This window comes from Plasmodium cynomolgi, chromosome 11 (genome assembly GCF_000321355.1).
Source record: "Plasmodium cynomolgi strain B DNA, chromosome 11, whole genome shotgun sequence".
NCBI classification, from domain to species: domain Eukaryota; phylum Apicomplexa; class Aconoidasida; order Haemosporida; family Plasmodiidae; genus Plasmodium; species Plasmodium cynomolgi.
This window is the reverse complement of record NC_020404.1, coordinates 689,721-701,992: the sequence shown is the minus strand read 5'-3', so window position 1 is coordinate 701,992 and position 12,272 is coordinate 689,721. Positions and strand designations below refer to the sequence as shown.

Here is a 12,272-nt window from a genome sequence, read left to right as displayed (position 1 = left end):
AAAAAAAAAAAACATTTGCATGGTGAGCATATGTAGCTGTCCCTCCCGCGAACAAACAACAAATTAACAATTAAAGAAGTAGAAATAGGACGTACGCAGCTTCAAGGAAAAAGGAAAAACGTGCAACTACCCAGGGGAAAAAAACACAACAGATGGTACATACCGCCAAAAACAGACACACAGGTTAAGTACACTTTGCTGCGTGCGTCAAGTGAATAAGCCTTCTCCCTAAGGGCGAGAAAAAAAAAAAAAAAAAAGAGCAAACGGGTAAAGAGGCAAAACGAGCGAACGGTGCCTTTTCCATCTTTTCTCAGTCATGTTACCACGTATTTTTTAAAACACCAGACTTGCAATTTTACCCACTCTGAATGGACAATTATTCGCGCTCTTTACACGTCATCGGGTGGTAAAAAAAAAGGAAAGAAATTAACGCGAACAGCGAACGCTATTGGCAAAGTAGAGGGGAATTCTACACTTATGAAAAAAAAAAAAAAATACTTTTTTTTCGTCCTTTTTTTTGGTGCTTTTTCTGCTCGTAAAAAATATGCTTATACCCTTTGGGAGTTTCCAGCAGAAGGAATTGGCAAATCATATGCATCTCTAGCACGGGTGAATGCACGTCATTCCTTTTTGAAACTCCATCTTAACGTATAAATTAACCTTTGCAATGGTCTCCCAAGAGAAGAGGAAAAAATAAATATTATTATACATAAATACATACATAATACGGAATGTGCCCCCCAGTAGGGAGCATTTTCCATTTTATCACCCCCTGTGAATGAAGCCACGCGTTCGTAAATTTTTGCCTTCGAAGGGGCATTTTTTCCCTTTTGGAAAAACGTTAAGCGGCGTTTTCACCGATTCGCCGATTCGCCGATTCGCCGATTCACAGTTTCGCATTTTTTTGTTTTTTCTTTTTTGTTTTTTTTGTTTTTTTGTTTTTGTGTTTTCTTTTGCGTTCGTCCCGCTCGGCCCCTGGAATGACTCTCCCCCCCCTGTGACTTGCGTCGACCGGTAGCACGTCTTCCCCAACGAAGAGAAGAATGACAGGATGAGTACCAACATTAAGGACCTGATAAAGCAGGAGAAGGAAAGAAGGAAGTTACTCAGGGAGGAAAGGAAAAAAGCGGAAAAGGTGAAGCAACCAGAAGGGAGGGAAGATAATTATCCAATTGGGAAAGACACACCGGGGAAGAACAATTACACAAAGAGTGTACAACAGGACAGGCTCTTTTTAAAAATTCAAAATAATTCAGAACATGGTAGCATTACGCAAAAGTATAACGATGTAGAGGAACAATTGTGTGAGGTTGGCCAGGGGAGAAGACCATCCAGCGCCATTGCCAACAATGAAAAAATGACTATGCAAAAAATAAGTGACAATAAAATCAATAAAAGGGTTTCCTTCACCGAACCGACTGCACCACTAAACAGGCTAAATAAAAACAACAATTTTAAGGATGCTTTTTTGGACTATAGCAATGAAGAACAAAGTGAGAATTCAGAAGGAGATTCCAAAAAGGAGGAGAGCAAAAAGCATGCTGAGGTCGACTTGCCTGCAGATTTTTTCGACTCCATAGGGACTTTCAATCAGAGTAGCTGTGAAAAGAATGACAAGAGAGCTACCACTCCTATGGAAGGAACCCCTGGTGGGGGGAAAAAAGCAGATCTAAGAAAAGTAGACCAAAGTGAGCCCTCTTCCGAAGGGGAAACAGTCAGTAGGGCACCTCTCCACTATGGCTTAAGTGAAAAGAAGGACATGTCAAGCGGCAGGTCTGCATCATCACAGGAGATCGGCGATGGAACCACATCCATAGGCCATCAAAGTGGAAACAAATTTGATTTAAAGAATGAACCAAACGTTGAAGTGATCGAAACGTACGAAATTACGGAGGACATTCTTGGAAGTGCAGAACTGGTAGAAAATGAAAAATTTCACAGACAAATAAAAAAAAAGGAAATTGCTACAGGAGGGGGAATACCATTTGGATGCAGAAGAAAACGATGAGAGGGGTACAGTCGAAAGAGGGGGAAAAATACACAGAAGGGACATGTCTACAGGGAAAGGAGATCAAACAGAAGGAGAAGGGGAACAAGAAGGAAATCCCATTATGAATCTATTCACTATCAATATGGATGATTTCACAAATTACAAACTGCTGGACACGGCTTACTACGAAGAGTTGGATTACTTACACAAAATGCTGGTGGAGAAAAAAAAATACATTTTAGGAGACACGTATGATGAGGAGAAAGAAGAAAATGAAGAGAGAGAGGTAGAACTACTTGAAGAATTGAATCAATTTAGAAAGAAAAAAAAAATGCAAAGGGGAAGAGGAGATAAAGGCAGGAACGATAACGACTACAGGAACGATAACGACGACGGGAACGATAATGGAGACAACCATTTTAACATTGACGAAATTTACGATATGCTAAAATTAAAACGGGGAATGAAGGAAGCAGATGGCCCGATTGCACACACAATTGGAAACACGCCAAGTAGCAAACGTCCTGCTTCTCATCAGGACGAGGGGAAAAAAACAAGTGGATATGAAAATTTGCCCAAGGGATTTTTCGATGATAAAGAAAAAGACATTCTCGTGAGAGAAAATATTTCGCTGTCTAAGATAAACCAAAAGATTGGAGAAATTAAAAAACAGAAAAAAAACATTTTGCTGGAATTTAAGGCGATGGAAAATGTGTATGAGGAGAAGAAGAACAGCTACATCGATTACTTGTATGATGATAAGTTTGATGACAGGGAACAAATTTTGGATGAAATTGTGAGGAGGTCGACCAACCGGGCGGGGGTAGAAGTGGACACCCAGGAGGGGAAACAAAAGAAAAAAAAATATAATAGTAATAAAAATAAAAAAAAAGAAAGAAAAAGAGAAAGCAAACAGGAATGCAAATAATTTCCAGCTTGATGACGAGCATGGGGACATTTTCCACTGGAGGAACAAAAGCCTTTTTTAAAACTCCTCCTGTTTGGGAGAGAGTAAAAGGGTTCACCAGGTGTACGGCACCTTCAGTTATCACATCTATCCTGTTTGCCAATGTAGACGCGTGTTCTTCTCGCGATGCCTAACGTTTGTTCACATGTTCATTTTATTTTATTATTTATTTTCTTTCTTTTTTCACTGTCCGCGTTACCGTTAAGTACCGCCAAACATAAGGCGTACGAAATGGTTACGCGTCTTCTCTTTAATGGGGGTGCGCAGGTTGTTCATGTGCTTCGTTAGCGTCTTGTGTCACGTGCATCCCTACGCAGAACATGCACGTGTGGAGGTCTCCCCCGCATGAGTTTCTGCCAAGCCCCTGCGCGGCATTTGAAAGTCGGAATTTGCGAGAGCGAGCTGGGCATCATCCCGAAGGAACAGAACGTGCGCATAATCTGAAGGAGTTTTTTTTTTGTCGAATTTTTTCCACCTTCTTAAGATTATAGCGCCCTTAACGCTTCCTTTACCCGCCCTTCTCCAGTGGGGAAGCGGGGAAGCGGGCAAGTGGGGAAGCAGGCAAATGGGAATATGGGTAAGCAATCTAACAAAGAAGGCGCACCAAGCAGCGTGTCCTTTTGGGCGACGTTTTTCCCCGTGTGGGTATTTGTGCGTACGTGCATCCCTTTGGTAACGCCTTTGGGCACTCCTTTGCGCATGCTTTTTTTTTTTGTCTTTTTCAAGCCCCAATTTTTTTCAACTATGAACATTTTAATTAGCAAGTGCGGTTAACCTTAACCTATTTAGCCAAGTGACACTCAGTTGGTGCCCAGGCCAGGCCCTTTGCCAAAGTTAATCGTACGACTTAGCCAAAAAGGCAGCTGCGAATGGCTTTATAGTGATTGCATAAGTGATCGGCGCAAGTGTGTACACGTAGTGGTATAGCTCTTTCCATTTGGTCTTCTCTCTATCGCTTTTTTTTTTTTTTTCCGCGTGGCTATCTAAAATTGAAAAAAAAAAAAAAAAATCCTGCTCACTTCACCTGCGTATTTAATTTATGCACAAAAAAAGAAGAAAAGTGGAATAACCCAGTACAGTATTCGCTTAAAGCGCGGTGACATGTTCACATGGCATAGCTTCGAAGAAGGAACTTAAGTTGAACAAGCGCATGTGCATATGTGCACGTATGCGTGTACACAATTGCGCTTCGTCGCAAATTGGATCCTGGATGTGCGCTTGGAAAAATACGCACCCGGGGGAGAGTGAACTGGCAGGTACGCATCTCTTTGGGGAGGAAAAAAAAAAAAAAAAACACATATGTACATATAAATGTACATATACATGTACATATACGTATACGTATAATACATATGCATATTGCGAAGGATGCCAAAACTGCCGAGAGGAAACCCAATTGTGAGAAAATAAAAATTGTTACGTGCGTAAATTGGCTCGAAGCGAGGGAGCGCGGAGGAAAGGTTCACCTATTAAAGTAGGCCAAACAAATTGCAGCTCAGCAGGGCAACCAAAGCGTACTTCACACGATACGGTGAAGATACAGTAAAATTACACCCAGCGGGGAGGAAGCCATTTTGATAACCCACCGGACATCGTGCGTGCGCAAGTGTGTATGAGTAGTGTTGCATGCCTAGTAGTGTATGAGTAGTGTTGCATGCCTAGTAGTGTATGCGCAGTGTCGTATGCCTAGTAGTGTATGCGCAGTGTCGTATGCGTAGTGTCGCATGCCTTGTAGTGCAGCTCGCCCTTTCGTACAGGAGCCTGCGCACGCGCACTCAGAGCGGCACACGTGAGGGTGAGACCAAGCGGTAGAAAGTGCCATACAGAAGTGAACCCCTTTACCCACTGAAGAGACACAACCACGATGTCAGGGATGTTCAACGAAAGCGAACTGTCAGGACTGGACGCACATAGCGTGTTCGGAAACAACGAAATGTCCAGCTATCAAAAGAAAAAAAGAAAATTTGATGAAAATTCTAACTTTGGCACAAATGACGTAATGAATCAGGAAGAAGCAGAAGAAGAAGGAGAAGCGGAAGAGGAGGGACAAGAAGATGATGAAGAGGATGACGAGGAAGATGATGAACCTTCTTATGTGCAAGATGAAAATATGGCAAAGGTATTTGAAAAATTTTTAAAAACTTTTTCAGAAAGAAAAAATGATGAAGAAAATGAAGAGGATGAAGATGGGGATAATGACAGTGTATGGAAAGACAATTTAAATTTGAATTTCCCAAGCTCACTAGAAATAGCCAAAGATGCTCATTACGTGTTATTACTTTTTTCAATTCTGCAAAACTCCTACTCCAGAAATAAAGTCCTCGTGGTGGATATGAAACATGTACTAATGTGGGAACCAACAGATAAAAATCGATTCGATATAGGTAGTCAACTGTACATATACATAAAAAGGCATTTCCTCAGAATATTAGATATTTTTGAACAGAAGGTACAAGCCTTAGCAGAAAGTATTAATCCGATTAAGACAAAAGAAGTTGGGAAATTATGTCTCCGATTTTATAATAAAAAGAATCCAATCCATTCGTTACGAAGCTTAAGATGTGAAATGCTTGGCGAGATGATTAGTGTTCGAGGACAAGTAACCCGGACATCCGATGTACGACCAGAGTTAACATTAGCTGCTTTCAAATGTAACGAATGTGGAAATATAATTAACGGAGTTAAACAACAATTTAGATATACACAACCGAGTAAGTGTCCCTCGTCCAGCTGCAGCAATATGTATGATTGGTCTCTTGTACTGGAGCAGTCTTACTTTGTTGATTGGCAAAAAATTCGATTACAAGAAATAGCACAGGAAAGTCCACCAGGATCCATGCCTAGAAATATGGATGTCATTCTTCGAAATGATATTGTAGACTCTGTACATGCAGGGGATAGAATCATCGTAACGGGATGTTTAATTGTTGTGCCAGATATTCCCACTTTAATGAAACCAGGAGATATTCCTCGCAGTGTGGCGAGACAAATTTTAAAAAAAAACGAAAACTCACTAGTATCACAGGGACTAACAGGTATCAAGGGGGTAGGAGTACAAGACTTAAATCATAAACTATGTATATATGCATGTCAAATTGAAAAGCTAAATAATTCCAAGAAGGAAAACTCCTTCGATGAACAAACACAGGTAGATATTAATTGTGAGGAAATTTTAAATTGTGATGATTTGAAATGGCTAAGAGATATTGCCATGCATCCTAACACTATCGATATTTTAGCTGAATGTATAGCTCCCAAAATATGGGGAAATATCGAGATAAAGAAAGGAGCATTGTTGATGATGACAGGAGGGGTCCAGAAAATCACTCCCAACTGCAAATTGAGAGGAGATATAAATATGTGTATTGTAGGGGACCCAGGAACAGCCAAAAGTGAAATATTAAAATACGTAGAAAGTTTTGCCCCAAGAGCTATTTTCACCTCTGGGAAGGGATCCACTGCTGCAGGGCTTACAGCAGCAGTGCATAGAGACCCTGATCAGGGAGACACAGTTTTAGAAGCAGGAGCATTGATGTATGCGGACCAGGGCATCTGCTGCATTGACGAATTTGACAAGATGGATGAAAAGGATAGAGTAGCCATTCACGAAGCTATGGAACAGCAAACGATTTCGATAACTAAGGCAGGTATCCAGGCAACCCTAAATGCAAGGGCATCAGTCTTAGCAGCATGTAACCCTAAGTATGGAAGATATGACACGTTGAAAACCTTTGCACAAAATGTAAACATCCCTGCACCGTTGCTCTCCAGATTTGACCTCTTCTACACAATGCTGGATAGCATAGACATAGACAAAGACACGAACATTGCCAATCACTTGGTTTCTATGCACTGTGGAGAGGAAGCAGAAAAACACATCAGAGCAAACGCAGGAAAATTGGACCCTGTCAAAATGGAAGTGTATCTAGAACTAAGCAAAAGGGTGAAGCCATTACTAACAGATGAAGCCAAATACAAATTGATACACTACTATGTCTCGTTCCGAAATATCGAATACTCCCCAGGTGCTCAGAGATCCATGAGGATGACTGTCCGTCAGTTAGAGTCACTCATCCGATTGAGCGAAGCTGTAGCCAAGTTAAAATTTTCTCATTTTGTAGACATAAAACATGTAGAAATAGCTTGCTCCATATTTAAAGCTTCCATGAAAAAAATATCAAACGAAAAGGAAATAAATCTAGATGAAGAATTCGATAAAGTTAGCAACTCACTCTTGAATAGCAAGACGAACAAAATTATCCAACCGGAAGATAGCGAAAATAAACCAGTGGAGAATAAAAAGGCTATGACCATTAAGGCTAGCGAATATCAATACATATCTGCTATCATTTTTGAAATTATTAAAGAATATGAATTTAACAATAATAGTGAAAGCATTACACAGGATCAGCTCATTGAGACGTACCTCCAAGTGTATGCCAAAGCTGAATCGAGTGAACATGTGGATGAGTGGATTTACAAACTGAAGAAAATTATCCACAGATTGATAAACCAAGACATGAAGTTGCTATCGGAGAATAATGAGGAGGACGTGGAAAATGTCATTCTGAGAATCCACCCCAACTATGCTGGCCCCATCCTGGAGGGAACCGTTTCCAACAAGAACACGTATGGCTACAATACCTTCAAGAATTATCAGACGGAGGAAAAAATTCCAGAGGACGACGTAGACTTCCAGGAGGACATCGACAATTTTTGAGCCTCCCACCGGTGGTCTCCACGGAGATATGCACACATGTATATGTATATGTAAATGTATATCTGTATGTATATGTATATACGTGTGTGCGGAAGCGAACATTTTTTTTTTACCGTCAGAAATGTGCTAGATGGGCGGGGTTACCGCTTTAGAAAAATATACACTCGCGCAAATCCATAGCACCCCAATTCCACTCTCCACACCAAAACCACCCTCCATACCAACACCACCGCTTCGTTCCAAGCGACATCTCTACAAAGGTGGGTCTGAAATGGTAATCCGTGCACAGTTTTCACTCCCTTTGCAGTCGCAATCTCCTGTGTAATGTCTGCCCGTTTCGCCCCATTATGTTCTTCTAAATCGAAACTACACAGACGCAATAGAGGAGTTGCTCCTTTTTTTTTTTATCCATACGGAAAGGGAAAAACTAGTAGGGTCTCAGTTAGAGAGGCCTTTTTTGCAACCCCCCCTGGAGGAAAACTCACATGGGGAGGATACAACAGAATGCGCTTCAATAAAGCGCGCAGATCTGCGAACGGAAAAGGGGAAGCCCCTCTATCTTGAGTGGGCCAAACTGGGCTTTCTCATTTTTTCATTTATGACCAAGTTGCGGTGCGGAAAAACAAAAAAAGTACGAAAAAAGGGAGGAAGAAAAGTGCGAAAAAAGGGAGGAAGAAAAGTACGAAAAAAGGAGGAGAAAAGGTACGAAAAAAGGAGGAGAAAAGGTACGAAAAAAAGAGGAGAAAAAGTACGAAAAAAAAGAGGAGGAAAAGCACGAAAAAAAAAGAGGAGAAAACGTACAAAAAAAACAGGCAGGTAACCCAAAACGAATGCGATGTATCCACTGCAACCCCAATTCGTGCAGCTTCTAGTTCGCTCTACGCAGCATTTTTTCATCTCCAGCCCCCCCCTGTCTGGGTTTCCCACTGGAACAGGGAAGACAGCACCCAGCTACACATTTTTAACTTTCCTCTTTAAAAAGGCCAACTTATTTTTTTCCCTCAATTTGGCAATGCCGGTTAAGAAGTCAGTCCTTCCTCTACTCTGCCGAATGGATGAGACGACCTTTTCCATTTCTTTTTTCCCCAGCGGTTCACTCTTTTGGTTAAGTGGCAAAACATTCACTACCTCAAAACTAAGGCTATCGGAAATTAATTTTTTAATATAGGCCTTTTTATCCAAGTTGGTTCGTAGCTGTCCCCACTCGAAATAAGGTATATTTATAACCGTGTAGCCAAGGTCGCATAACAATTTGTGCTTCAGCTTCGACAGCGAGGTGTAGGACTTACTGTTTTTATAAAAATGGTGTTCTCCATTTACCTCAATGATTAATTTGGTTCTTCTTTTTTGAGTGTTTCCATTTGGTGAATCACTTTCTGGAAGCTGACTCATCGTGGTGGACTCCTGCTGATTGGATGTACACCCATCATAATTGGTACTATGCTGGGGTACCTCCTCCGACACCATAGATGATGCTTGACCATCCCTGCGAAGTAGATAATTTCTCGGAAGGAGAAAAAACGTTTGGTCTTCTTCCACAAAGTCGACGTTATATGGTCCAAGGGGTACCTCCTCCGACATACACAAATTAAAAGTCAAAAGGATGTTTTTAATTTCTTTTTGTAAATCTGATTTAATGTGATATTCTGCATCTTTTTCTTTAGCTTTTATGAAAGTCATATATTCTATGCACTCCTCATTCAGTAGGTCATAGACATTTGGGACGTGTCTCGTTCGAAGTGCCAACTCGCATATCTTCAACTGGGTCAGGTACACATTATCTAAAATGATGTCAAATTTTATTAAATTTTTTATGATTAAATTGTATGCATGTGCATTCTCGATGGAGAAGTAGCACATGGCTAGCAGCAATTTGGCTAGCTCCTTATAGTTCAGATGATTTATGTTGTCCTCGTTTATCGTTCTGCATATTTCGCAGATGAGCGCTTCTTCGTATATGTCCAACTTGAACAAGCTGTGCAGTATTTTTATCTTTCCAGGAAGGTCCGCGATGAGGCTAGGTGTATGGGGATCTTCACCACTGCCGTTTAGGGCGTCCCTACTGTTCGGGACATCCCTGCAACTTATTGGCTGGCTCCACTTGCCACTTCGGACCTTCTCATTACTCCCCCCACTGGGAAGGGGAACCTCCCCGGGATTAAAACCGGAACTGTCTTGATCGGCCTGATCGGCCTGATCGCCGTGATGAAGGCTGACACAGCCTGGCACTAAACGAGAAAGGATCATCCGAATGACGGACCCCTCCCTGTATTTGTGCATCGCATAGGAATGTAAAAGGGTGGACAGGTCCCTCTCATCATACTCCCCTTGGCTTATTTTTTCCCTAAACACTGCATCAAATAGGTGGATGGTCTTGGAGGGGAATAACTTATTTTTTGCCAGCAAGAAGAACAGAACTACCAAATTGCCCACATTGGGCAGGTGGTTTTTATACGTGTTCAGGATGCTTTTGTAGAGCATATGATGATCCACTTGCAGATAGAGGTGGCACTGCATGATGTAAAAAATTTTTCTGGCGGGGGCGGTATCAGCACGCTCCTCACCCTCGTCATATACGGCTTGATCAACATCGCCACGAGTTTCTACCCCCCCCTGGGTTGCCTCCACGAAATGGCTCTGCAACCTGCTGGCCACCTCGTTTAGCAGCCCCATGTGCGCAAACTTCAAATCCCTCAAGCTTCTGCTAATGCTGAGAAGAGTGTCGAGCAGATAGTGCCTTTCCTGTGAGGAAACCAGCTGTGATATGTCATTAGGTAATTCATTTGGGGTAGGTCGATTGGATGACGAGCCCACCGTTGTAAAACGAGTAGCATGGGGGGAAGTCGCTAAAGGGGAATCACCCAAATATTCATTGATGGAAGAATTTTGGGGGAACCCTATGAAGGAGGGAAAAGATGAGAGTCCCCCTCCCAAATCATCACCAGCTTGAAGCTCAGAGTTGACACTTTTGACCCGTTTGACACGTGGATCAACAACAGTGTTGAGCTTATTTAAAACGTTGGTATTACAATGTGAAGGAAGTCGGTAGGTTTTCCCATCCGAATGCATATTCCTAATCTGCTCATAAATTTTTTTTTTCAACTTGTGTGTGTATGTATAATCCTTGTAGGTTAAAAAAAAGCGGTCAAAATTGTATGTCAATTTATTGCATATATTTTTGATTAACATCCAATTGAAGCTTTTTAATTTCATAAATTTAGGATCATTTTTTAACAAATAAATTTTACTAAAAATGGAAAGAAAATGAACCAAGTCTTCAATTTCGTATTCCTCATTTTGTATGAAATATGAGCATTTATTTATGAATGCGATAATAAGTGTGTTGTCAATAAATTGTAAATTGGTCAGTATGTTCATTGTGTGAATGAGCATTTTGCTTGTGTATAAATAATGTGCTTTTAATTTTATGCTGCTAAATATATTATGGCAAATTTCATCGTGGAGTGTCTCTCTGCATGTTTGCTTAAAATGTGGAAAAAATTTTTTAAACAAAATTAAAATAAGCAATAAATCTTCAATACGTGTGTCACTGTCTTTATTCACTTGCACACACTTGGTCATTATTTTTTTGAAATCATCCGAATGTATTTTTTCAACACATAAATATTGTTTCAGTTCCTCCATGGGGATTTTTTCCTCGGCGTGTTTTCCCCTAGAGGGGGTGATGCATGTTGTTGTGTAGGAGATGTTTCTTCTTCTTCTCACCGCCTTCAAGCAAATTGACCAGTTGAATATCCCCCGAGCGTTCCTTCCAAGCGGTGCATAAAACAGCGCATTCATCCGTTTTGTCCCCATGCCCATGTTGCCGTTGTGGGGGTGCCAACCTGTGGGGACTGTAATAGCAAGTTGCTACCCTTGCAGAGATGTCACAAAACTATGCCAATACTTAAATCACGTAGACGCACGCGTAGGTTACTTCCTTCCCCCTTGGGGAACTTCACTCAGTTCTTCTTATTCTGAGTTACTTTGCATGAAACAAAAAATTTGCACTATTTTATTCCCCTTAAGCTGCATTTCTCAATTGTGTGTGTGGGTCCCTTATAGTTGGTACATCTGGGTGGAGAAGTGACCCATTTGTGAGTGTAGCTTATTTATGGGTGTGCTAATGTACCCCTGTAAAAATATTGACATAAACGGAACGCATGAAGGGAGCGTTGAGTTTTACCTTACGGAGTAGCATGTCCCTGGGTGTCACTCGCTGGTGGGGAGAAGCCTTTCCAACACGGACATTCGGGGAGCCTAACAGGTTGAGCAGTTGGCCAGATATAAGATGGACGAGCTAACTCCAAAGCGGCGTTCCCTCCTGTTGGTGTGCGTGTGAGGAAGGGGATACTACCAAAGTGATAAGCCTCTGTAACCCCTTAGCAAGCGTCACTCTGGATTTCCACCACCATAGATCCACCGTAACACTGTGAGTAGAACAAAACAGGGAACTCTCGTTGATGGTGCACTCCCACTTTGAAAGTGGGAAGTGTTGCACGCAGACTGGTGAGGAATGAACGTTCGAACTTTACCGCTTAAAAATGTGGGCAAGCTCGAATAAAAAAATGTATTATTTTTATTCCCTTTTTCGC

At 41.5% G+C, this 12,272-nt stretch overlaps 3 protein-coding genes across 3 annotated transcripts; 2 read left to right on the top strand and 1 right to left on the bottom strand.

Moving 5' to 3' along the window:
- Positions 1–1,051: 1,051 nt before the first annotated feature.
- PCYB_112540 (hypothetical protein) lies at positions 1,052–1,918 on the top strand (the record flags this gene model as incomplete). The annotated part of the gene is made up of 1 exon (XM_004223132.1): positions 1,052–1,918. A coding segment is annotated over one exon (867 nt), but the record flags the coding sequence as incomplete, so codon positions are not given.
- A 2,391-nt stretch (positions 1,919–4,309) lies between these two features.
- Positions 4,310–7,677, top strand: PCYB_112530 (DNA replication licensing factor MCM6; the record flags this gene model as incomplete). The annotated part of the gene is made up of 2 exons (XM_004223131.1): positions 4,310–4,431; positions 4,809–7,677. The coding sequence occupies 2 exons, from the start codon at positions 4,310–4,312 to the stop codon at positions 7,675–7,677; spliced, it is 2,991 nt and encodes a 996-aa protein (XP_004223179.1).
- A 951-nt stretch (positions 7,678–8,628) lies between these two features.
- PCYB_112520 (hypothetical protein) lies at positions 8,629–11,499 on the bottom strand (the record flags this gene model as incomplete). Its single annotated transcript, XM_004223130.1, has 2 exons — positions 8,629–10,574; positions 10,620–11,499. 2 exons carry the CDS (start codon positions 11,497–11,499, stop codon positions 8,629–8,631), a joined length of 2,826 nt encoding a protein of 941 aa, XP_004223178.1.
- Positions 11,500–12,272: the final 773 nt, after the last annotated feature.